At 48.0% G+C, this 27413-nt stretch overlaps 1 protein-coding gene across 4 annotated transcripts in view; it reads right to left on the bottom strand.

Moving 5' to 3' along the window:
- Nucleotides 1-27413, bottom strand: part of LOC147658884 (serine/threonine-protein phosphatase 2A 55 kDa regulatory subunit B alpha isoform) — a 433385-nt gene that overhangs the window by 271103 nt on the left and 134869 nt on the right. For 3 of the 4 annotated variants that reach the window (XM_086952059.1, XM_086952062.1, XM_086952058.1), the window contains one exon: nt 7375-7472. The exons of the other annotated variant lie outside the window; for it this stretch is intronic. In XM_086952059.1, the coding sequence (XP_086808185.1) occupies nt 7375-7472 (98 nt within the window). The remainder of the gene's footprint in view (nt 1-7374; nt 7473-27413) is intronic. 4 annotated transcript variants of the gene reach the window in all.

Here is a 27413-nt window from a genome sequence, read left to right as displayed (position 1 = left end):
GAAGAAATTGACTTCTCGTGATTGATATGCAAACCCTGTTTTGTCAAGAGTTTGGTTGTTCTATTGAAATCAAATTGTGCTTGCTGAGGAGTGTGACTTCATCAGCCAATCATCTAGATACGGGTTAATGTAGATCTAGTTTCTCCAGAGGTGAGTTGCAACCACTGCAATGCATTTTGAAAATGACCTGGTTGCATACTTTAGACCGAAAAGGAACATTGTGTACTGATAATGGAATTTCCCTACTACAAATCTTAAGACTTATGTGTTTCTTTGCAATGGGTATGTGGAAATGGAGAGCGGCAGACCCTGATGCAGAGGTCTAGCCCGGGACCAGGGTTCAATTCCCCGCCTCGGCGGGTCTTGGGCTCAAAATTCCACAGACCTGATCATTCTCGCCTCGGTGCCTTTTCTAAGCATGGAGTCCCACTCTGCAACTCTGGGCAATAGCTTGCTTAATCTCCACAACGGCCCACACAACGCTAAGGATGCCTGGCCTTCACCCTGGGGTGCCCAGGAGTGGACGCCTCACAGGGAAAGCCAGGATGGGTTCCACAGCGGTATTCGTACAAGCGCCTTGAGACCCTTGCGGGTGAGTAGTGCGCTATACAAATATCAATTTACATCCAATCTCCTTTCATCAATTAGGGATAGATCTGATGCAGGGCAAACCTTGTGAATTTTTGACTTTTGACATATTTCTTTGCCTGTCTTAGGGAGTATAGGCCTGAATTCCATTTGTTTGTTTCTCTTGGGGACCAAAAATATCTTGAATAGATACCTTTTCCTTTTTGAGAGCAAGAACAAATCGTTTGCCCTTTAAAGAGTGAAGATTGAACCTTCTTTTTTAATTGCAGCAACTGGTGTATTAGTGCTTGTTTTGGAGGGGGTGGAGGATTTTTGAATTGGATGGTGTACCCATTTTGAATAATTTGTAGGACACATTTGTCTGGTTATCAACTTCCTCTGTTGATTATGTGAGAAACTCTTCCACAAGAGTAGATTATAGACCACAGGGGGGGTAATGCTCACTGTTTTGATTCTGGTCTAGTCTTTGATGAGAACTGGCGGTGCATCTGTTGATGTCCTCTGGAATTTTAGCTGTTTGTATTGAGGTTGGGTACCTTGAGAGTGAGAATGAAAAGACCATTGAGGTGGTAGAATCCACTCTAGACTGAAATCTGTAGTCCATAGAGAATATTGGGAATGTTAAAATGTATTTCTCTCCTCTAAACCCACCGCTCTAAGGGTTTCTGCTTTTTCAATTCTTTCCACGTGTATTGGCCAAAGAGAACTGGACCAGTAAAAAGGAAGATTCATAATTTTTGATTGAGCATCAAGTTTTAGTGAGGTCAGTCTAAGCCAAGACAATCTGCGTAGAGATATACCATTGAAGAATTGAGCAATATTCAAATCTGATTCATTTATAGCTGCCCTGATGGACGATTTCCATAAAATCCAGTGTATCTTTCGACAGATCATCTTCAAATGCAGACAGATTCACATAAGACTCAGTCATATCTCACAAATGGGGCAGATGCACTACAGTTTTTATCCTAAACAGCTGCAGAGTTACTTTTTTTTTGTCTGTCCACTGCATCCAGTCTTACTTTCCTTTTCAGGAGGGACTGAAGTCTCTGGAGCTGAAAGATGTTTCTAACTGCAGGAGCTACGACCAAATTGAGTTTGGGTTCTTGACTCAGGTAGATAGGGTCTTGTTCTAAGACCCTGTATCTGTTACAAAGTCTAGGAGTTGCCACCTCAATAGTGGATGGAGTAAGGAACTTTTCTTCTGCTAACGCTGGTACCAAGGGTAAGGTGAGTCTTGATGAAGCTCTTGGTTGCAGTCTATCCATTATAACTGAAACGGAGGCTGGTGGCGTTTGTAATTGTATATTCAGTTTATTGGCTTCTCTGCCTAAGACATCTTGGAAAGTCATCGACAGGAGACTATCTCGGAGGTGATGCTGCCGGAGACGTGGGAGTGTAGGTGGAGTACAAATCTGTGGAAACACATCTACCTGGTAGAGACTAAAAGGGGGTTCTTAGTCTTTTAGGTCTTCTTGGAGTTTGGTGTAAAATGTTGGGTCTTCAGTACGTGAAGTTACTGTCGATGCAGATCTTAACTGATTTCAAAGGGTGAACGATAGTTCTAGGAGAAATAGGACTGGAGATAAATAAAGGAGAAAGATGTTACTGCACAGATTTTCTGTGGAATTACTCAAGTTAGTCTAGTCCCACTATCATCACCTGGTTCATGTGGGCCAGAAATCGAAAAAAATAGATACTTCTGACTGTCTGGACGTAGATCTTATTGACGTCAGTGTCTCAATGGTGATCTCGAAGTAGACAAAGAAACTGAACTTTGACATCGAAAGGAGATGCGTCGGTGTCAAGTATTCTGCTGCCGATAACCTCACTGCCCACGACTGTGGTGTCTGAACAGGGAGTGACCTCGAAGGTAAAAGTAACGGTACCTGATGTGTAGTTGACATCGGTGGTGCTGTAAACATTCTCCTAGATGGCAAGCAAGTTGGTGCCGACGCCTGCCTCTATGTCGACTGGTGTTTGAGGGTCGTTAGAGTGTCCAGAATGGTGATGACAATGTTTATGTCTTTTCTCTAGATCTTCCTCTATGGGAGTCTTTTGTGTGAGAAGTGCTTGATTCAAAAGAAGGAGCGACTTCTCGGTTCTTTTTACTTTTTTTCTTCTTTTCCTCACCAAATGTGGGTCTGATGAAGCCTTTTTTCTTCCACATGCAGGGCACATTTCTGAGGGAAATGTTGCCACTTATGATGGAAAAATTGGTGAAAAGTTATAGAATCAACTGGGTAAAGAAAGCCAGAGTCTGTGGAGGGCTCCTCACAGCATGAGCTGGAAAAAAAAGTGAGGTTGTGAGGAAACCTGCTGGTACATTGCATGCTGGGAAGGAAAGCTGTTGCCTCTTTAAAATAAGTGTATTTTTTCTTTCACTCCATGAACTCTTGACCGGACAGGCTCCTTTTTTATTTCATTTTCATCTTCTTTAGGTGCCCAACAGAAGTATTTATTTGCTTTGACAGGTGCTGCAATGCGATCTCAACACATTGATTACATACCTTTCGTTGCAAAAAGCAAGTTTGTCATTTATTACTGGAGAAAACTTTACTCTATGGCGATTAAGGCCTTTCCTCCAACTGATATTTTTTCAAAATCTGAAGTGTTCCAGGATCCCTGCAGAAGCATGGCAATTTTCTGTGTTTATGACCATCAGTGAGGATCCTACGATGCAGAACACAATTCCTTCTAAAAAAACATTAATAGCCTTATAATCTATAGTGTCTCACTGGTAGTATTAATGCTAAAGTGATAGGTAATATGTCCCGTAACACTTAATCTCTTTCATAGGTATATCGTCACATCGAGAATGTGGTTATGAACACTGTATTTGCTGTACGAGTTACAGTATGCATGTCTACTGTGTTATGTATTGCAGAGTTAAGAATATGCAAATTTCAGTTTTAGTTCATAGCTGTAATTAAAGTAATTTTATTAAGATATTAAAACCAGCCTCAACTTCAATTTAACATGTTTTTTTCGGTGAACACAGTGGATGGATAACTACATAATGAGGTCCATTATTGTAGGTATAAGTGCTTGTGATTTCATAAACACAAAAGCTGATGGGAGCAATACTTGAAATAAGACTAACTATAGGCAATCATTCATGCTAGTATTCCAACCATACACTTTTGACCACCATGCCACCTCAATTTTGACCCAGTCTTATGCAAATAAATCTTGACCCTGTTTCAATAGAAATACTCTATCTGGAACTACCAGGTCTGGCCCTTCCTGAACCAGAACGTAAGTAACCCAAGACCGGGTTCACCCTGATAGATGTTCAACGGCACAGTGAGCACATGTCCCACGTCTGGGGATATCGTTGCCACTTTGGGTGATACTTCAAACGCACAAAAAGTGATGAGAAATACCCGAATTCATCTGCACCACTGGTAATTACTCAGGGCCGCATCTCAGTTTAATATTTTGCATCATAAGCCACCTCAGTTTTTACACAGCCATATGCAATTTAGTCTTGACCCTGGTCGACTAGGAAAAGTCCAGCTCTAACTACCAGGCCAGGTCTACTCTAAACCAGAACACAAGCATTCCAAGAACGGGTTTTGCCCCAATTGTGGCCCTTCAGTCGGATGTAGCCTAGCACCAGTGGCACAACATTCAGATCTGGTCATATCTATCAATAAACTATACAAAAAAGTGATGGATGGAGTACTTTAATTTATCCCAGCCAATGGCACTTAGTTGGGACTGCATCTCAGTCCATCCTTATTTTGCACACCATGCCACCTCGGTCTGTACCCAGTTATTTGAATGACCTAAGAGCTCTCTATTGGATGAGTCAACAAAGTCCCCCTTCAGCAGAATAATGGGCTTGCCCACATGAAAGCGAAATGTCACTTCTGGATAAAATGAAGCATAAGTTTTCTTCACCAATTTGTCTGGGAAAAGCTAGTTTACGGGGGATGCACCAACAGCACTTACAGCACGCCGAAGTAATTGTGATAAGGACCACCGTTTTGCTGGGCACTAGACACAGACAACAGTTGTAAATGGGCTTGAAAGGCAAGCACATTAGAAATGTTGGGAATAAGTTAAAATGCCATTTGATACATAATGTAAGGCATCAGTGGCAACATGTTAATCAGTCTTAAGAAACTCAGCACAACATGCGACTTGAATGAAGGCTGATTGGACGAATGCAAAACGACCAAAGGTGGCGACAGGATGGTCCTCATAGCAGGCCACAAATTTCATCTAGCAGGCCACAAATTTTATCCAACAGCCCGAACAGGTCTGGTTGAAGGGCTTAGCGGTAGACCTCAAAGCTGGGGAACCGGGTTAGAGTTTCGGCAACGATGCTCAACATCCTGTTATTCTGGGCTAATCACGTAATCTGCCCGAGCCTAACAAAACAAAAAAAAAAAGTTGTCCACCAGTAACGAAACTGGTGCGCATGTAAAGCGCTCTGATCCCTTTGGGCCTAGTTTGCGCTATATAAAATGTCCCCCATGAATCTTTCAGTAGTCATGACACTACACGTTTGCTGCAGTGGTGAAAAGAAACACCCAGGGCACACCCCACTCGGCAAATACACTTCGGACCACCTACGGATTAAGCAGATACTTTAGGTCTACCAACCAACATCTGCTGGGCTGAGCTACTGAGCGATCCCATCAAATAATTTGCCACCAAGGACATCTCTTGACAGCCCAGCCATGTAGCAAGAGGTGACACCTCCTGGCACAAGATCCATAACCCTACATCACCCTCCTTTTTGCAGTACCACATTGTAGTAGAGTTGTTAGTCAGGCCCCCCCCTTGATGGATGGGAAGACTGACTTCAGAACTAAATGGACAACACAGGCCCAAGAATGCTCATATGGAGCATTTGGTCCACTAAGATCAGCATGACATCCCAGCTTAAGCAAACCGGAAGCACAAAAAACTGAGTCAGTCAACACCAGGGAAAGACCTGCAGCAGACGTGCGCCTGGGAGTCACTTAATTCCATGGATCATGAAGGCGGTCAAGAACGGGCTGACGCGGTCTTAGAAATCTAATGCATTGCTGTTTAAAGGCCTCAACTTGCTGCGTAGTCAATGATGACCTGGGCAACTCTTAGTGCATCAGGACCTCAGAATGGTCTGGGTTTGGTAATTCCCACCGAGTCAGATTTTTTTGTGTGGCGACTACACGGCCTCACTCCTGAGACAAAGGGGAAGAAGCTTTTGCCACTTAGCCATCTTGTGCTTGCGGCGCAACTCTGACATCAATTAACCTAAGGCTTTGCTGCGAGGGCGGCCCGTGAGAAGGCATAGCATATAGACTGGCAATGGCATCACAACTTGGAACAGCTCTATTGTTAAGAGAGCGATTGTAGGAAAGTGTTAATTTTTGTCAGGGTCTCCGCCACTTTTTGCCACGGTTACGGATATTTTGATTGATGTGCATTGTGCCCCTGCTAACCAAGCCCGAGTGAGCTCCCTAAAACAAGGTAAAATGGTCTAATTGTAACACAATTGGTACACACTTTTACACCCCTTTAAGTCCCTAGTAAGTGCTAGCCCTACTACCTGGCTACCAAAGAGTGTCCTTAATGGCTCCGGCATGTATTATGCCACTTTAAGTGACCCCCATACAAACTGAATGCAGCCTGCCATTGCAGACGGTGTGTCAAGGTGCAGACCATGAGTGAAAACACAATATGACACACGCACTGTGCCAAAGTCACTGTATGTGATCTATATATATGTCACCCCTACAGCAGACCGTGTAGTCCCAAGGCAGGATACATTATATTACATATGAGGGCATATTTGCATGAGCAGATATGTCCCTGTGCTGTCTAATTCAATTACTAGATGGTACAAGTGAACAAGGAAGCCATCTTAAGTAGATGTACTGGACACTGGTCATTAACACGTTTCCCAGCTGCATGATGGCTTTACTGAAACTTATGGGGTTTGGTATCAAACCTCTTTTAATACATTTTTACTGCTGCCAGTACAAGATCTAGTATGACATGCCTGAGCAGACGCATGTTTCGCCCTAGTCAACGGTCCGGGTCAATCCCTCATGGAAGTCATTTGGTGAGCTCGCCAGATATCTTCCATGAGGGATTGACCCGGGACAGTTACTCCACTGACAAAAAAATCAGCATTTATTATGTACTTTTGAAGATTCATGTTCGGCATTATAAGAGAAATGTTCTATGATCTGAGAATTATTAATATGCCTTGAGAAAGCCCTGGTCATATTGACCACCTAGGGTGAAACACGAGTCGGCTGTTGCACCTTCAGAGCACACATGTAAATAATGTGTATAAACATACAAGGATCTAACAAAGTTTCTTAAAGACACACGGCATTGGTCTCTCTAAAAAAACAACAGATCTAATAAGGATACCCTTTGCATGCTCGAAACTATTACTATCCAAAAAGGAGCACATACTCAAACCCCTACTGCACAGTCACAGATATGAGGCTGGATAGGTCCGGCGCCTCGAGCAAAGTTCCACTAAAAAGAATTATCAATTGATAAAGATATTTCATCCAGTCCTAAGATTCCTGGACTTTCTTTACACCTTTAAACAAGAGGAAAAGTATCTATTCAGCTTATTTGTAATTCAAGGAGCAGGGTTATATGGATTGAACCATGCACTATTCATGAAAAAAAGAGCAGGACTAACACAACCAAGCTCTAAACTGGCCAAATAGTAACATAGGGTTTCTTAATATGAACAAGAATGTCACATTCTGAACCTCCCACTGCCACTTTCAGAATTAAATTAAATAAGAAACTATTACTTACCTCTTGCTCCTGCTGGAAAATGACAACTCTACCTCCCTTGTCTCCTGTTGCTAGTAATTCTCCAGAATGATTAAATTCTACTGTTGAGATAATATCAGCTGTAGGACAAAGAGAAAAACAGTGCTACCATAAATTATTAGAAAAACAAAATTCTGTAAAAAGGTAAAGAAAAAGTCCACATTTCATAGGGACCCAAGCAATTCAGAAAATATTTTTTGAAATTTGAGTTTGATCACAACTATACCACTGTCCATTATTTAATAGATATTGTGTTCATCAAAAGTTAATGGAACTCGAACATTTTAATTTCCATTGCTAGCTAGAACTTCAACAGCCTCTTCCTCCTATAGACTGTTTTTAACAAAGCAAAAGATTCCTTCTAAACGTCTAAATTGTTAAGTACAAAATAATCCAGTATTTAACTTAGTGTTTCAATAACATTTCCCTGTTTGAAGAAAAAAAAGAAAACACGGTTTTCAAGCCCAGTGCCCTTATTATAGACCCCCCCCCCCCGGCCACAATACTAGCCTATCAAGGGTTCTGGGGACATCAATGGCAATCATTTGATCATATTACAATGAGTCGAGTTTGCTGTAAAATCTGACAATACATTCGGAAGAGCGGTCTAAAGATGTTCCATTATTAGGTTGAGCCTAGCAGCGCTGCTCTGCGAGGCATGAAGTATCTCCTCAAGGGACATTAATTACACTCCTCACTCCCCTTCAGCTCCTTTGTGTGCCTATGTAAATTCCCTTCCTTTCCTTTCAGTGGCTAATTTTTGCATTTGTTCCTCCTTTAGGTGGGTATTTTCCGACCCTGGCGACTGGCCCCGTTACAAACATTATTCCCCCTGTCTATTTTGGTACGTTTTTGCACTTCTGATTCTGACTGCTTTCAGAATGAAATCCTTGCTCATTACCTTAGCCGCGCATTCAATTTAATGCCCATTTAATGTTATTTTTTTAATGTTTTACCATCATAAGCACAGTGCTTAACGCACTTGCATTTTCCAACAAGTCGCATGTGTAAACAAACTTTATTGCACAGCGCCCGCTTCACGGACGGGTGCACGCTTAATTTTATTTTTAATGTTTTACCATCGCGCCTGTCAAGTTTCAACTTGACTGCAGCCTCCGTTTCCTTGTAGTTGCCCATCTACTTTCATTGTTGCCCGCCCCCCCAACCCTGCTTCCATTCTCCTCATAACGTGCATGTTCCATCTGTATATGCGCATGTGAGAGACGTGTGCACTGCATGCCTATGGCATCTTCTTGCACCATCACTTTAAAGGTAAATCGGGTTGCTTACCTGTATCCTATTCATTCATCCTCCCCAAGTATAGCTCTCACAACCTGCTTGTGGGCAAGTTACACACAAGGAGTTTACTGCCACAGCATATCATACGCTTTTTGCGAGTGAAAAACTTTCTCTTCTTATGGAAGCATCATCTTGTGACAATAAATTTGTCACTGGGCTGCACAGCGCTTGAGGGATCAAACTGATTAGACGCCAACTCTCCGGGCTGGACAGTTTTTTTCCCCATCGGTTGAAGAATCCCAGCATGCATATCTTGTAGAGTGCAAACCAGAGGTTTCTTTCTTGACCTGATGCCTGTTGACAACTGTTCACTCAATCGGCTGGTCATGCTGCCATGTCCCCCTTCCCGGCAGGAAAGCCTTTCACTGAGAAAACAAGCTTTTACAATGCAACGGCTTCGCCTTTGCAAAAGTTAGAGCTATTGGCATTGTAAATGACAACATTTTTATTTGTGTGTTGGATTTGAAAACAGATAAATAAATAGCATTGTCATTTACATTGCCAACAGCGTAATCTCTCGCAAATGTAAGACCTATAGTACCCTACTGGACGAGCTCAGCAGACAGCAATTACTGCCACACCCACACCCCCAGAGCCACACACCCACACCCCCAAAGCCACACACACACACCCAAAGCCACACACACACACCCAAAGCCACACACACACACCCAAAGCCACACACACACACCCAAAGCCACACACACACACCCAGCCACCCACACACACACACCCAGCCACACACACACACACACACCCAGCCACACACACACACACACCCAGCCACACACACACACACACCCAGCCACACACACACACACACCCAGCCACACACACACACACACCCACACACACACCCAGCCACACATACACACACACACACCCAGCCACACACACAGCCACACACACACACACAGCCACACACACACACACACACAGCCACACAGCCACACACACACACACACACACCCAGCCACACACACACACACACACACCCAGCCACACACACACACACACACACACACCCACACCCACACACCCAGCCACACACACACACACACACACACACACACCCAGCCACACACACACAACCACCTAGCCCCACACACAACCACCTAGCCCCACACACAACCACCTAGCCCCACACACACACAACCACCCAGCCCCACACACACACAACCACCCAGCCCCACACACACACAACCACCCAGCCCCACACACACACAACCACCCAGCCCCACACACACACAACCACCCAGCCCCACACACACACAACCACCCAGCCCCACACACACACAACCACCCAGCCCCACACACACACAACCACCCAGCCCCACACACACACAACCACCCAGCCCCACACACACACAACCACCCAGCCCCACACACACACAACCACCCAGCCCCACACACACACAACCACCCAGCCCCACACACACACAACCACCCAGCCCCACACACACACAACCACCCAGCCCCACACACACACAACCACCCAGCCCCACACACACACAACCACCCAGCCCCACACACACACAACCACCCAGCCCCACACACACACAACCACCCAGCCCCACACACACAACCACCCAGCCCCACACACACAACCACCCAGCCACCCACCCACACACCCAGCCACCCACCCACACACCCAGCCACCCACACACACACCCAGCCACCCACACACACACCCAGCCACCCACACACACACCCAGCCACCCACACACACACCCAGCCACCCACACACACACCCAGCCACCCACACACACACAGAGCCACACACACAGAGCCACACACACAGAGCCACACACACAGAGCCACACACACAGAGCCACACACACAGAGCCACACACACAGAGCCACACACACAGAGCCACACACACACACAGAGCCACACACACACACACACAGAGCCACACACACACACAGAGCCACACACACACAACCACCCAGCCACCCACACCCAGCCACCCACACACCCAGCCACCCACACACACACCCAGCCACCCACACACACACCCAGCCACCCACACACACACCCAGCCACCCACACACACACCCAGCCACCCACACACACACCCAGCCACCCACACACACACCCAGCCACCCACACACACACCCAGCCACCCACACACACACCCAGCCACCCACACACACACCCAGCCACCCACACACAGAGCCACACACACAGAGCCACACACACAGAGCCACACACACAGAGCCACACACACAGAGCCACACACACACACACAGAGCCACACACACACACAGAGCCACACACAGAGCCACACACACACACAGAGCCACACACACACACACACACACACACACAGAGCCACACCACAGAGCCACACACACACACACAGAGCCACACACACACACAGCCACACACACAGAGCCACACACACACACACACAGAGCCACAGAGCCACACACACACACAGAGCCACACACACACACACACAGAGCCACACACACACAGAGCCACACACACACAGAGCCACACACACACACACACAGCCACACACACACACAGAGCCACACACACCCACCCACACCCACCCACCCACACACAGAGCCACACCCACACACAGAGGCACAGCCAGGGGGCAGGGAGCAAGCACAGCCAGGGGGCAGGGGAGAAAGCACAGCCCCTGCTGTCCCGCCTTACCTGCCTGCTGTCCCGCCTTACCTGCCTGCTGTCCCGCCTTACCTGCCTGCTGTCCCGCCTTACCTGCCTGCTGTCCCGCCTTACCTGCCTGCTGTCCCGCCTTACCTGCCTGCTGTCCCGCCTTACCTGCCTGCTGTCCCGCCTTACCTGCCTGCTGTCCCGCCTTACCTCCCTGCTGTCCCGCCTTACCTCCCTGCTGTCCCGCCTTACCTCCCTGCTGTCCCGCCTTACCCCTCTGCTGTCCCGCCTTACCTCCCTGCTGTCCCGCCTTACCTCCCTGCTGTTCCGCCTTACCTCCCTGCTGTCCCTCCTCGCACCCAGTCGCCTGCACTTGCTCCAGGATGCTACTCTCCTCTCGCTGCCTCCTGACCCTCCTCCGCACTCCCCGCCCCTGGGAGAGCAGCAGTCACTGCATCGGGCGATGCAGGGAGGAGCCCCTGGCCGCCGCTGCCCTGGGACCGCCGATGATGCGGTGAGACGCGTGGCTCCCTGGGTGCAGGAGTACGGCTGTTGTGCCCCACTGGAGGCAGGAGTGCGGCTGAGGGGCTGCAGTGCCCACCTGGAGGCAGGAGTGCGGCTGAGGGGCTGCGGTGCCCTCCAGGTCCCGGGATGGGCAGCGCGGGCACCTGACGCCCACTTGGCACCATGTACACAAAGGATTACTTCCTGGCCATCATCCTGCAGGACTGGGCCCCAGGTAGGAGAGGGGCGCAGGCTGGCAGCGCCCGCTGTTGTCCTCAAAGGGTATCTTCTGGGTACAGAGCCTGCAGGCAGCTGCGCGCTAGTAAGCGGATCCAGCGCAGAGAAGCCTGTGCGCCGGGAGAGTGCCAGCGTGAGTGCGCTTTGGTGTGTGTGTGTGTGTGTGGGGGGGGGGCAGAGCACGGAGAGAAGTGGGAGGTATGTGGGCTTTGCATTGCAATGCTAATATAGTGCTTTCTACTCCTTTGTGGGGCGCTGAGGCACTTGCCTACACGAGCAGCAGTCGCACCTTGCAGGATCTGTGGCTGGAAGTGTCTTCGCTTTGAGTCGGTGTGAGGATTGTATACATGTCATGTGCGAGAGGGCCCCTTGGGTGCAGCCCTCGTGTTATGGGTCATAGCGCTTTGAGGTGTGTGAGAGGCGCACAGTTCATGGTTTAAGGCAGCTGGCCGCGTGCAGCAGCTCTGCAGGTCTTATGTTCACATTCCAGCAGCTGGGTACTCCCCGGTTCTGTCCATTCGGGAATATTTTGTTTTAAGTTTATGGCCCTGAGCGGACAGAGGTTAACGGGAGAGATGGCACTGAGCTGCCGAGAGGGGCATGGAGCTGCCGGGAGGGGCATGGAGCTGCCGGGAGGGGCAGGGAGCTGCCGGGACGAGACTGGCAGGGAGCTGCCGAGACGGGCAGGGAGCTGCCGGGACTGGCTATGTTAAACCCTGCCCTCTCTGGTTGTGGCCGTGAGGTGTCTGGAAGCGCTCCTAGTACACAGCTGTTTGGGACCCGCAGTGGCGTTGCGTGCCTGGTCAGCTTTGCTGGGTGGTCTGGGAACGTGCAGCGCGCTGGACTTGAGCCTTCTCTCATCTGTTTCGTCTGTAATTGGCACCCTTAAAAGGGACTTATGATTAGGGCTCCCGGTTTTCCGTTTAAACGGATTTCTACATATAAATACAGACGGAAAATGATTTTTCCGTTGTCTGTATTTATATGTAGAAACGGCAAAATACTAGTAAATTTGACCGCGGTGCCGTGCTTCAGCCCAGAGTTGCCAAACCCCTGTTCCTTTTCTTGCTGCCCCAGCCCTTCTTTTGAATACGTCACTCCAGGGCTCCGCTGCTCGTGTGAGCTCTGTGCCAGCACGTCGCCATTTCGCAAGTTAAGTGTTTTTCTGTGGCCTCAGGGGGTAGATTAATTACGGCCTCACAGCGACCCAGGACACTACCCCTTGAATGCCGCTCCGCATAATGTCTGTCCCACTGCAGCATCGGACTCTGGCTCCGGCCCCCCACCCAGCATGAATCGGCAGCACCAGGGGGGGTTGGTATCGTTTTTTTGTTTGCTTAAAACAGCAATTAACGTTCATTGATGTGACGGATTAGGAGAACTGCAGCTCATGGATTGTGGATTGTTTTTTGCGAGCTTGGCCCTTGAAATAACGCTCAGTTCACATCCTGCCTGTTTTGTTTACCATTACTACCTGCTCATTTACGCGCATGGCTATTAATGCTTCCTCAGACACCAGGCGTCCAGAGTTCGGGAAATGAACAGGGATGCCAAGGAAATACCAGATAGCAGGATTAAGAAAAGACAACTCCATGACCTTTAATTCACCAGAGTGAACTAATGATCCGATGTTTCTGAGGAGAGGTGCTGGTTGATATTTTTAGAGCTTGTGTTCTGTTCGTTAAAAGTCCAGAGGCCTTGTTTGTTGGTATACTGGCTGTGCAATACACCTGTGAACCGACACTTTGTGTGGGATATAGTCTCTCAAAAAAGGGGCTTAAAAGCTCGAAATTACATCAGTAAATAGTAAGCAACATTGAACGCTGGTTACCACCGCCAGAACTTTTGTCTTTTTTTATGTCAGACAATTTGCCCACAGAAGAAAGGAATGCATGGAAACCACCAGTCATAGGTATTCGAAAGGCAAAGGGTAGCTATTGCCAGATGGTTGCAGTGCAAGCTTCAGTAACACAGACAAAACAAACGCAGCAGCGCTTTTAAACTCAAACCCCCAAAAAATGTCCCTCTCATTTAATCACATGGCAAATTATATTCACTGTTTCAAGCCATGTCTAAAGTGTTATATCAATGAATGAATAGTTGGATGGTCAGCCGATCCATGGTGAATACACAGTTGACAAACCTTCAGCTCTTGTGTGCGTGTTTTTTTGGGACTGAAATAAATGTGGAAATATACTAGCTGCAGCGTCGGTCTTACTTGTGGCAAAAATAAATGTGGATAAATACAGAAAAAATGCCCACAAAATAAATATGGATAAATACAGACGGAAATGGCCAAAAAATAAATGCCATAAAACCGGGAGCCCTACTTATGATGCAGCCTGTGTGAACTACCATGGACTGCCAACCGCTGAGTGTCACAGTGGTATGACTATCTCTCAGGACCTCCTAGTTAAACTCAAGTCAGGTTCACCCTCTGACCCCGGCCCTGCTAGATTTCTGGCTAGGGCAGCGGAGGTTTTGAACCCGCTGATTAATCCTATCTTGAATTTGTCATTGACTAGCGGTGTGGTCCCTATGGTTTGTAAACAGGCGATGGTGGTCCCACTTCTTAAAAAGTCTGGCCTCGACCCCGAGATACATGCCAACTATAGGCAGATTTCCCTCCTGCCTGCTCTTGCAAAGATAGTGGAAAAGCATGTCCATACTGTGCTCTCCACTTTTATTGAAACCCATAGCTTGCTGCACCCCACCCAGTCGGGCTTTTGATCCAACCTAAGCACTGAGACGGCACTTCTGGAGGTCAATGAGGCCATTAAGGAAGTGCTGGACGCAGGAGGAAGGGCCATGTTGGTAATGTTAGACCTGTCGGCGGCCTTTGACACCGTCCCTCATGAGGGTCTCCTCAGCAGACTCCATGAGATCGGTCTGAGAGGGACGGTGTTGAGCTAGTTTAGAATTTATTTAGCTTGTCTCCGACAGATGGTCTGGGCCTCCCCATACTCAGCCGAAGTGCCGCCTTAGGAGGTCTGAGTCCCTCAGGGTTCGGTGCTGAGCCCGACTCTCTTTAATATCTTTATGACCCCTCTGGCGGTGCTGGCTGAGTCTTTTGGGGCTCAGATCGTGTCATACGCCGATGACACCCAGCTCCTTTTCACTTGTGGTAAGGGGGCTGAGTTCGGAGAGAGCATCCGTGGGTGTCTTGAGGCTGTTTTCGAATGGTTTCAGCGAAATAGCCTCAAGTGCAACCCAGATAAATCAGAGGTGCTTTTCTTCGGGTGTCAGGCTGACCCGAGCTGGCAGGATTGGTGGCCTGTGAACATGTCCCCTCCCGCGTCCTCTCTGGTTGCTAAGAATTTGGGGGTCAAAATTGACAACAGCCTATCGCTCAAATCCCAGATCCTTGGACTGACTGGCACTTGCTATGGTCTCCTTACAATGTTACGCAAGTTCCTTCCCCTGCTCCCGCTGGCGCATAGGAAGACTACGGTCCAGGCTCTTATCTGTTCTAGGCTGGACTACTCAAATGTTCTATATTTGGGTCTTCCTGACTATTTACTTCAAAAACTTCAGGTGATCCAAAACTCGGCGGCACGGGCGATTTTTGGCCTACCTCGCCGAGCGAGAGCCTCGGATCACCTACACTCCCTACACTGGCTCCCTATTCGGAAGCGGATTGTTTTTAAAATACTTACGCTGATGCATAAGGCACTCCATGCTGTGGGAGCTGAATATATTCAGAAATGTCTTGCTTTCTACAAACCAACTAGATCCCTTAGATCGGAATCTCTTGGTCTTGCCAGTGTCCCTTGTTGGACTTGGCCCTTCTGGCAGGTTCCCCCCTGAGGTTTTTGTTGTTATAAGTAACCTGGGGATGGTAATTCCCACTCTGAGTGCGTGTGAAGAGAGAGACCTGCCCTTCCATAGGAATGCATGGGGAATGTATGTGTCCCGGGTAGTTCCCGTTGCGGAGGGTGTGCAGGGTCAAGTCTGGTATGTGTGAACTCGTGAGATTGAATGCTGCGCAACGGTATATGCTGTATGATTGGGTCTAGTACAGAAGCGCCACTTTTAGAAGTTGGCATATTTGTCGAATGTGTGTCTGGCGTGTGATTGGCTGAGGCAGGCTGGTGAGCCTGGCTCCAGGAATCTGGGAGGGTCTGCCCCGGTGGTGAATGGAGTGTTTAGCATGCTGATGTGAGGGGAGAAGTGAGCCTGGGCCTGCTTGTGGCTTGACTGTCTGGTTTGAGGGTCCTGAATGAGGCTGGGTTTTCCCCACACAATGCTGGCTCCACCCCCTGGGGTGCGTCTGATGTTCCTAGCCTGGCCAGTGAAAAGAATCCCCCATAACCAGTTCTAGCTGGTTCTCCACCTGCCTGCCCCTTTAGACAGTGGATGTTGTGTATAAAAAGGGTGCTGTGACACTCACTCTGAAGATGTTCTTGTTCCCAACTTGAATCTACCAGGGGCTGCTGTTGCTTGGGCTCAGGGTTGGCTTGCCTCCCTGGGCCCTGCCCTACTCCTGGACTTCTGATGGCCCCTTCCCTTCTAGGAGCGGCTGTGCTCCACCTGAGGTCCTGGACTTTGCTATTTTCTCATCTAGCGCTTGGGAGCGCTTTCCTCTGACCCCCAGCGCCTGGCAGCGCTGGTTCCTGCCCTCTAGCGCTTGGGAGCGCTGGTTCCTGCCCTCTAGCGCTTGGGAGCGCCTCATCCCTGTTACTAGCGCTGTGTTCAACAAGCCGGTGCTCACCCGGCATTTGCCCTGTTCTACGGAGGTGCCTGACCCCCATCGAGTGCCTACCTCGCCTATCCCCTTATTTGGCGTATTTACGAGGGAGCCTACTCCTCGCTAGCCCCCCGAGTTCACCACCGCCGGCCCGGGACCCTTCATGATGCCCTCCCCTGGGCCGCGCTGGGATTGGCTGCTGACGTCCCCCCGGGGCGCGCTGTGATTGGCCGGCGGCCCGAGGAGCAGGGGTGACGGCTGGCGAGAGCACAAGAAGGCAGGGGGTGGCGGGAGCCTACTCCGCGCCCGTGCATCCCCCCAGGAGAACTGCCGCTTCCCCCCCCCCCCCCCCCCGGGGCCCCCAGGAGCGAGGGGGAGCCCCAGAGAGCGAGAGAGACCGGCGAGTCCGACCGGTGAGTAACGAGAGGGAGAGATGGGGCACCGGGGCACATAGCCGGTGACCGCCCCTAAACTCCATTGCGAGCGCTTGGGCGCTCAGAGGCCCGTGGGACCGCACATAATGCAGAGTCCCCCGAGAGGGACTCCGCCGGTTGTTCCAAGCCCGAGAGGCCCCCCTGGGCCCCACATTGCTTCCGAGCCCTGAGAGGATCTTCACCCATGCCTGGCCACATCGAGTCCCCAGAGGGGGGACTTCAGCGAAGGCCCCCACATGATTCACGAGCCCGAGAAGGCTCCCACGTGTCCCCGTGTTCTCGAGCCCCGAGAGGCTCCAACATTGCCCCTTGTCCTCTCGAGCCGGCGAGGCTCCGCCCAGCATCTTTGTTCTCGAGTCCTAGAGGCTCCATCATGGCGCATTTATTCCCCCGAGCCTGCGAGGCTCCCACAATGCCCCTCAGCTGCCCAGCACTTCGTGGGCAGCTGCCACGTGTAGGTTTGTCCCTGGCTACCTGCAGCCTGCCCTGAACATCGTGACATTGGGCGTCCTAGCCCCAGAAAGGCCAGCTGGCCTGTGGAACGCTATTGGCTAATATTAATGTGATTCTGAGAGTTATTACGTGTTGTCCTGCTGATGGGGCCTCTGTTGTGTTATGTACCTTGTCCTTCCTTCCCTCCTGAATATCCGATGTCCCAAGTATGTTGATCCTGGTTAGAGTGAGTTCTACTGCTAGTTCCATGAGGCTCCTGGTTGTTATGTGTTCTAGTACTAGTTCTAGGAAGCTCCCAGTTGATATGTGTTCTAATGCCAGTTCCATCATGTGCATACCCCCAGCAGTGGTCCCTTGGCCCTGCCCTGTACATAGTCCCTTGTAAATCCTGCCCGTGCCTCTGGCACCTTGTAAAGTGTGTGTTCCTATGTGTCCTTTTTAATACAAAGACTAATTTTCATATATACCTTGTGTGGAGTTCCTTTTGTGGGGGCCCGGGAGGTTGTTGCTGGGGGTGCGTGAACAAATGCTTTACACATGACCTCCGAGATAGGCCTGACTGCTCGCGCCGCGTTACCTAGAGGGTGAGCAGGGGTTGTCTTGGCGTGTGACCCCCTTGCCCTGACGTGGGAGTGGTGGTCTCTGACTGACTTTGGCGCAAGCCCTGGCCGGCCGGGGTTCCCATTTCCTACATCCCTGCTGTTAGGAAAGCAAGGGTAGGGGGACGCTCTTTCAAACGCTTGGCTCCCCAGCTATGGAATACCCTCCCTCTGTCACTCCGCTGTACTTCGAACTTGCTTGCCTTCAGAAAGGATCTTAAGACATGGCTCTATGGACAGTGATCTGCTTGTTTCTTTTCTTTTTTTTGCCTCCCCTCTGTAGTCTGCTGTGGGTTAGAAAGCGCCGGGACACTCCTTGGAGGAGCCTAGCGCTATATAAGACACCCATAACATTAACAGTTTTATTAGCGTGGGCTTGTATTGTAATTACATTATGTGGCACTCACTACCACTGACAGGGACTAGTAGCACTTCACACCGGGCTCTTCTCCGGATCATGATTAGGGGTGATCTTGAGATTGAGCTAAACTAGGAGGGATGGTTGCAGTCTGCAGGCACTTATCGCCACAACGACTAAGGCAAACATCATCAAGCGCCGAGCACTAAAGAAAAGTGAACATGGAGCTCCGGAGCTTTGCAGCCTGTCCCTGAATCTCGCAGCAAAGTCTGGCGTGCGCCAGTGCCACTTGCCAGGGAGAAGGCCACCCAGCAGGCACAGGGGGGGCTGTCAACGAACAATCTGGTGAAGACCCCGACACCCCAGAGGCATGGATTTTCTCGCAAACTTACTTGGAATGGCAACGGGGCTGTCCCTGACCATACCCCCCCCAAAAAAATGGCTGCCGCAAAGGTCCAAAATTTTCGGAATCGGGGGCGTGTTTTTTGCTGAGTGACAAATGACGTTGCAGATAGAAAGAACGCAAAAAACACGCCCCGAATCTGAAAAAGACGTGGCTTAAAAGGAGTTCCGCCCCTCTCCTCCAATGGCTGGCCTCCGTTTAGGAAGCCAGCCAATGGAGAAGAGGGGCGGGTTCCAGCCCCCCTCTAAGAAACAAAATCTTCGGTTCCGCCCACTGCTACGCAGTGCGACGGTCCTCGACCTAAAAAGCAGCCTTTTCTTTAAACAGAGGTGATGCCCATCGCTGCTTCTATCCTCCATAAACAAATGCTGCGAGTGCAAACATCAAGGTAGTGCCGGATTTTGTCTAAAGCAGAAAGCAAAATGCGTTGCTTTAAAAAAATTGCTTTTTCCTTGTACCAGGGCCCGACAAATCTGAAAAAAAGTACTAGTCCTGCAGGTCTAGTACTTTAAAAAAACTCCTCGACCTAACATTAACCTACTTGACCTCCTTCTCTGAAAGCCAGCAAATGTGACAAGATAATAGGATTTAAAGGCCTCTTTATTGCTAATTTGCTTTGTGAGCAATAAAAAGGCCTTTAAATCTTGTTATCTTGTCACAGTTGCTCCTTTTTCAAAGACGGAGGACAAAAGTTAGTATGTTTTCCTACTCGCCAGAAAGGGCGAGTAGGACCTAAAAATAGCTCGACCTCATAAAATTTACCTCGCAAATGCGAGCGGTCGAGTGGATTTGTCGAGCACTGTGTACACATATTCCATTGTATTTTTACCATTATTTGTAATTGTATTTGTGTGTGTAGTCGCGCTGCTTGTTCTGCTATTATGTTAAGCAAGGCTGTTTGTCATAAAGTAAGACGGTTTCTTAACCTCAGCACACAACTCCTCATTAACAAATACAATATAATTACTGGGCCTGCTACTCTGTGCCTTTATTAGTTTGTTTCAGTGTTTTTCCACTCTCTGCCAATGGTCAACGTCTTAACAGTTGTATTTATGGTCTAAGGTTGATCTTTCCTGTTATTCATTAGATCTAGCTGCTTCTCTGGTCCGGTCAGTAATTCGTCATTCTAACTCCTCTACACAGTGCTGCTACCTGCTTCTTTGGTCTCATCAGCAATTCCTCATTATCAATTTGATAAACAGTGCAGCAGCTGCTTCTCTGGTCCCAGTAGTAATTCCTCATTCTAAGTCCTCTATGCACTTCTGCAGATGTGTCTCTATTCATACATCCACCACACTCTAAACCAAAACAGATACATTTTCTCATTTACAAAGCCAATAGCTCTAACTCTAAAGATTGTGAGACCTATTTCATTGCAAATGCTTGTTTTGATATTAGTAAGTACATGGAGTACAATTCCTGTTCTCTCGGATGCAATAATATTTTCTCTATGCCCTTCAGCTTAGGATCATGTGAATCTCCACCAGCAACAATGGATAGGTTTTCTGATGGTTTTGTGCTTTTGTTGATCAATATTTGGGGGTAGATATGGGAGCTTGGGAATAACCGTGAAAACTACCTATTTGATTGATCTTCCTCTACTCATGAGGTTATCCCTCATCCTTCTCCTGACCAGTGTTCCGTGATCAGAGGAATAAGTACAGTCACTGCTTGAATGCAGCATTTGTTCCTCGTGGCTGAAACCCTGTGCCACACCCTTCACTGTTGCCAGCTCTTAAAAGGCCATTGCTGTTAAAGGGTGCTGATGGGCTTGTGAATATCAGTTTCCTTTTTGATCATTGCAAAGCCTAATTACGAGGACAGAACAGAGGAATAGCACTGCAGGACACATTTAGGAGTTTTTGTAGGACTTTAGGGCAGGCTTCGGAAGTTTGCAACCAAGCATGTCTTAGTAAAATTATGCTGTTGCTGATTTGGTGGTATGCTGCAGCAAAAGCATTCAGATAGAAGCTTATGTCCGCACTGGAAATTATTTTTCCCTGGAAGGTGTTGGGAAAGGTCTTACATTTCTTCTAACAGGTAACAGTCAAAAGTGAGTGTATGCAACACACTACGATGTCACTACCTACTGCCACTTTTCCCCACTGCATCAAGGGGTTAGCTTTCCTTGCCTGGAGATGGCTTTTTTTACCCAGAGGCACTTTTTGGTGGTTCAGGAAGCGATCCATTTATCCAGATGGACAGGGCCTCAAATATAACAAGCATTGAAAATGCAATAGGTCTCGCCTTTCATTAAGGTAAAACCATTTGCTTTGCTTTACAATACCATTAGCAAAGCAAATGGCTTTAACTTAATCAAAGGCGAGACCTATTGCATTTTCAATGCTGGTTTTTCAGATCAATGTGTGTGTTTAGCAATGTAACTATGTGTCTACCATTGTGTATGTGTCAGGAGCCCGAGTATGTCTAGCAGTGTGTATGTCTATGTGTGTGTCTTAATGGTGTGAATATGGCTGTGCCTGTCTTGCAGGGTTTGTGAGTACCTAACTGTTTCTAGCAGTGTGCATCTGTGTTTAGCAGTATCACCATGTATGTTTAGCAAAGCGTATGTGCAAGTGCCTATGTGTGTCTAATACTGTGTGTGTGTGTCTAAAAGTGTAAATATGCTTTGCCTGTCGTGCAATGTTTGTGTGTACCTAAGTGTTTCTGGCAGCGTGCACAACTATTTGTCTAGGAGCTTGTATGTGTCAGGTACCGGATTGATTTTGTCTAGCTGTGTGTGTGTGTGTGTGTGTGTGTGTCTCTTATAGTGTGAATATGGTTGTGCCTGTATTGCAGTGTTAGTGTGTACTGAAGTGTATCTAGTAGTGTGTGTGTGTGTGTGTGTGTGTGTGTGTGTGTGTGTGTGTGTGTTTAACAGTAACTATGTGTCAGAGACATGCATGTATCAGGTGTGTGTGTGTGTGCGCGCGTGTGTGAGTGTGTGTGCGCGTGCCATAGTGCAAATATGGCTGTGCCTGACTTGCAGTGTTTGTGTGTACTAAGTGTTTGTGTACTAAGTGTTTATCTACGCGTTCAGCAGTGTAGCTATATGTGTCTAGCGACATGTCAGCTGCCTGAGTGTGTCTAGCAGTGTGTCTGAGTGATATGCAGTATTTCTCTGTGATAACTCACTCACTTTGAAACATTCCTGTAAACTCGGTCAGCTGATATTTTTGCACAGAGATGAGATTGTGCGTTCACGTTTGCAAGATAGAAAGGTAAATAATTAACCATTTAAACTACACCATTTGAAGTAGTTTAAAAATATAGGCATAATTTACACGTTTGGGGAGTTAACATTTTTGTAAGGCTTCTTCAAAGAACGAACATAGTAGATATTAAATTGGCCAGGAAACAAACACATTATTAATAACATGTTCAAAACAATAAGGATTTCTTCACTGACTTTTCAATCATTGTTTCTACTTTGTGTGATGTTGGTTACTAAACTAGTTTCACATAGAAATCATCATACACTCATTCCCTTCACTGAGCATTCGGGTAGCATTTCCTTGGACCACCTGACAAATAACAACAAGTATCTTCTTCAGTCGCTTGGAAGATGCATTTAAACGACTTTGCAGTGAAAAGCAGTTTCCGGAGAAGCAATGAAAATGTATATGAATACACAAACACTGTTACAGTCTTAAATAATGATTTGAAATTTAAGAACACAGTGTATGTTAAAACATTGCATCTATATATGCTGACCTTTTCACAAATTCTATATTTCAACAAACACACAGTGCTTATTTTTTGATTGGACGTAACACCTAATCTTCAAACACTAGAGAAGTGAAAACACTTTACTATAAGTCACAGAGAACAGTTTGAATTTTTCCATTTTGGCTAAATGAAAAACATGCAGTGGTCCCTATTTCCCAATAAAAGGTAAATTAGTCATTAGTAGCTTTTAAATCACCCTCTATGCCAAACATTAAAAGCAAGCATGACAACACTCTCAAAGTATGGGGTTTCTCCTACGTCCAAATGCAGACAACATTAGGGCACATACAGAGAGCACCACAACATCTTCAGATAGCAGCTAGACACATACAGACAGGTGTCATGCACACACAAAGAACATCATCACAAATACAGGCAACAGCAGGGCACATGCAGACACCAGCAGGACACACAGATAGCAACACAACAAATACAGATAGCAGCAGGTCACACACAGAGAGCAATACAACAAATACAGGCAACTCATACACAGAGAGCAACACAACAAATACATTTATCAGCACGTCGCACGCAGAGAGCAACACAGCATACAGACAGCAGCAGGGCACACACAGAGAGCAACACAACAAATAGCGGTAGTAGGGCACAAACAGACAGCTGCACAGCTAAGGCCTAGGAGTCCCGGTATCCGAATGACCGACGTATGTACTGTTAGAAAACAAATGATATGGACTGCAACACAACATGCAGCAGCACAGAGAGCAGTGCGGTGCACCCCATAGTAGGTGGCAGAATTCTTACATTTTTACAATCACACTCAGTTACGGTGACATACACCACAGAGCTTATAACAGTGCTGCTACCTAGTTACAGTCAACACCACGACCTGATACTACGGGCTGCCCCCTAAAACTGGTGCTGTCCCCTGAGCCGCCTCTGGAAGCGGCGCTGGTGCATCCTGCAGAGGAGTGTGCGCCTCATGCAGTGATTGGTGCGAGCACCTATGCTGGTCCTGTGCCTCCCGCTTTTGTAGCGCGTGATGCTCAAGTGTGTGTGCTTGTATGTCTGTGTCTGGTCTTCTATCACAGTGATGCGTTTTGTGAGTCTTCTGCTGAGGAGTGTGTGTGTGTGTGTGTGTGTGTGTGTGTGTGTGTGTGAGAGATGAGAGTGGGTGGTGTTATTTGTATGTGGTCTCTGCAGAGACAGCAATACAGGTGAGGAACAGTCACACAGGAAAGACGACGTTGTGCAGCAACGAGTGCACAGAAGCGTTAAGAACTTTAACTACCGCAATACTTCAGGTCCACGGTTCAGGCATTAAGTTACCCCCATAAAACGAGGCGTCACAGCATGTGGGTTCCTACGAATTTATCGAACTTCCATTGGCAGGGCGTCGACATGAAGGGGTCCAGCTGGTAGACTTTAAGGAAATCATGCATGCGTTTTAACTGCTGAAAAATACCCATATTGTTGCCGAAATATCGGCACAAAGAGCAGCGTAAGGTTTCTCCGATCTCCCCTACCCCTTAACCGGAAAGACTAGTTCGTTGAAATAAACATAAAAGTACGCCGAACCTTATTGTTAGGAAACTTCGTAAAAAAAAAAAAAATGAAGAAATCTTGAAACTATTTGGCTTAAAACTCGAAATAAATCTTGTTACATTAGGGAGCATCCGGACATTGCTCTGCTAATCACTAACTGTCTGAAGGCTACGCAAGAGGAAGGGGTATCTGTGTTTTTGAATGAATGCTGTTTTTTCTGGGCTGCTTCCTGCTGTTAAAAAGATGGAGTTCCGTGAAAACCACGCACCTCTCGGGCAGTCCCAATAATGTACGGAAGAGGCGGTAATTGGATTGTGACTGTGCAAGGTTTGCTTCACAGTTTTTTTTAAATAAACCGGTCTGACGTAAGGCTTAAGAGGGTACAAGGGAAGCCGGATGGGGCGGGAGAGCCTGGTGGGGGGCGGGAACGCGAGCGAGGGGAGTAGAAGTGTGGCAGGCAGATGCGGAGGGAAGACGGATGGGGGCGGGAGAGCCTGGTGGGGGGGTGGGAATGCGAGCGAGGGGAGGAGAAGTGTGGAAGGATTAGGGAGATGCGCGTGATTGTGTGGTCACGTGACCCGCTTTTGTGGTCACGTGACTCACATGCACTGTGGAAAAGCCGCAGTGGTTTGACGAGTCGAATGGAGCACTTGAATTTTCGCCTATTACATTAGCAAGCGAATGATAATAGGAGAAACCTAAAAAGTGCTTTGCGACAACAGCAAAGCAGGCGACTCAGTCCAGATCGGAGGCGAAAGGGCGTGAACAAAAAACCCTCATTTCAAATGGCAGGCCACCGTTTAGCATAAACGGTGACACCAGCCAATGAAAATGAGGGGCGGGGCTTTAATCTCCTTTCTCACATCTATTACAAAATCACTCGCCCAGCGAGCAGCGCTTTGCGCTGCAACGACAGGCAAGACTTAAAGAGGACCTTTAGGTGAGGCTTCAGATTTGGGTTCTGCTCTGAATGTATTAGAGTGGGTTTTGACTACATTAAACTAGCTGCCAGTTTTTTCAACAGTTTTTAACATCAGTAAATAGTCTGATCTCTCAGTTTGACAATGTTGTAATGAGAATCAGTTTCTTTCAGACCTACTGCCACGGTGACCCTCATGATGAAATGCAACCTTTTGAATGACTGCATGGAAGACTGAGGTTTTGTCTTGAGGGGAACCTTTAATAGGCTACTACCCTAGGGGAACCCAGGAGGAGAAAGTATTTGTTCCATACATCCTCATGTGGTATCATGCAATCAATCAATCATAACATTTGTAAAGCGCACTACTTACCCGCAAGAATCTCAAGACACTGGGAGTGGGAGGAGCTGCTACTGCTCAAAGAGCCAGGTTTTGAGGAGTCTTCTGAAGGTCAGTAGGTCTTGGGTCTGCCATAGGTGGGTGGGGAGGGTGTTCCAGGTCTTGGCGGTGAGGTGGGAAAAAGATATGCCGCCGGAAGTCGTTCTTTGGATGTGGGGGGCTGTGGAGAGGGAGAGGGCGGAGCGGAGCTGGCGGGTGGGGGTGTGGAAGCTGTCTGTTGAGGTATGCTGGTCCAGGGATGTGGAGTGCTTTGTGTACGTGGGTGAGGAGCTTGAAGGTTATCCTCTTGTTGACGGGGAGCCAGTGCAGGTCTTTCAGATGGTGTGGGATGTGGCTGCAGCGAGGGATGTTGAGGATCAGACATGCAGAGGCGTTCTGGATGCCCTGCAGCAGTCTCAGGAGTTTGGCCTACGTTCCTGCGTAGAGGGCGTTTCCGTAGTCCAACCTGCTACTGACGAGGGCCTGGGTGACCGTTCTTATTTAGGTGGGGATCCACTTGTAGATCCTGCGGAGCATGCAGAGGGTGTTGAAGCAGGAGGAGACAGCGTTTACCTGCTTAGTCATTGAGAGGGTGGAGTCGAGGATGACCCCTAGGTTGCATGCGTGGGTGTAGGGCACAGGTCTTCAAACTGTGGGGTGCTCCCCCCTGCGGGGGCGTGGATGCGTTCCCATGAAGCGCAAAGGCCTCTGCAAGTACATGTAAATGAAGACGCCTGGAAGTGCAGAGATGTTTATTTGCTGCATTTCCGGGCTGTCTTAATTTACTCCGAAGCCCTCAGAGTGCCGTGGGGCCAGAGGTCAGTGGGTGTGCTGCTGGGGGCTCGGCTGGGCAGTGTCTGGAGCATTATTAAGACTACAGCACGCCAAAGTTTTTCACAGGTCTTTAAAGACCATTTGCATACCATTGGAAACTGTTTACAGAGGCTCTGTTTTTTTTTCTTTTTTCCAGTACTACCTGGGCCCCACTCTGCCTATTCCTTACATCTCATATAAGCACTGGCAATAAAGCTGCGCATTCACACTATGTGAGATGCAGGTCCGCAGACATTCAAACTAAATATGATGCAGCACTGCATTATTCATTCATATTGTTGGCCAGAGTCCCCTGGCTGGCAAAGGCACACAAAACAGCATCACAGCAGAAGTGCCCCTCTCCCCCAGAACCCAATATTCTCCCTGCAGTGCCTCCTTTCAAATGCTGCACCCCCTAGGTTCTGTTCAGGGTCAAATCTCCATGTTAAAAGCCATCGTCCCCTGCAAGCAAGCAGGCAGAGAAAGAAAAGACGCAGAAAACTGCATATCTCCTCCCCCGGGCCAGAACAATCGCGAACCGAAAAAAGCCCACAGCTTTTAAGTAAGAATGTCGAAGTACACTCACTGCCCCGGATTGGGAACACTATGAAACCCGCACACTAACGCAATGCAGTAGGCTGGCTTGAGCAGAGGTACTGGGAAACAATTAAGAAGTAAACTATCAGTCACTGACTCAAAGAAGGCCTGGCAGACACTGCTCGTGGCAGAACGAGAGCCAGGTAAGGGAATGCACAGGCAGCAGAAAGGGTTAAGCCAAAACAATACATTCAACATGCACCGATTAGAAAATCAGGATGCACCAGCCAAGTCAAAGCTGGAGACCAAGCCGTGTAGTACTAGGGCTGGCTAGATAGTCCTAGTAATCAGAACGAATCCATCTGTTTTAATGGACATTTGTGTCCTGTACCAAGGCATTAGAGCCTATAGCGTGCTCATTTTGTCGTTCTGTCCAATATCATGTTGTTGCTCATTTTGTTAGTCCATTAACACAGAAACAAATCACTACCAACACTAAAATATGGATTTAACTAAAATGTAAGCAAACCTCTTTGGC

The sequence above is a fragment of the Lissotriton vulgaris genome, unplaced genomic scaffold, assembly GCF_964263255.1.
Source record: "Lissotriton vulgaris unplaced genomic scaffold, aLisVul1.2 SCAFFOLD_752, whole genome shotgun sequence".
Classification (NCBI taxonomy): Eukaryota; Metazoa; Chordata; class Amphibia; order Caudata; family Salamandridae; genus Lissotriton; species Lissotriton vulgaris.
Note: the sequence above shows the minus strand (reverse complement) of the source record. Positions and strands in the feature narration are given on the sequence as shown.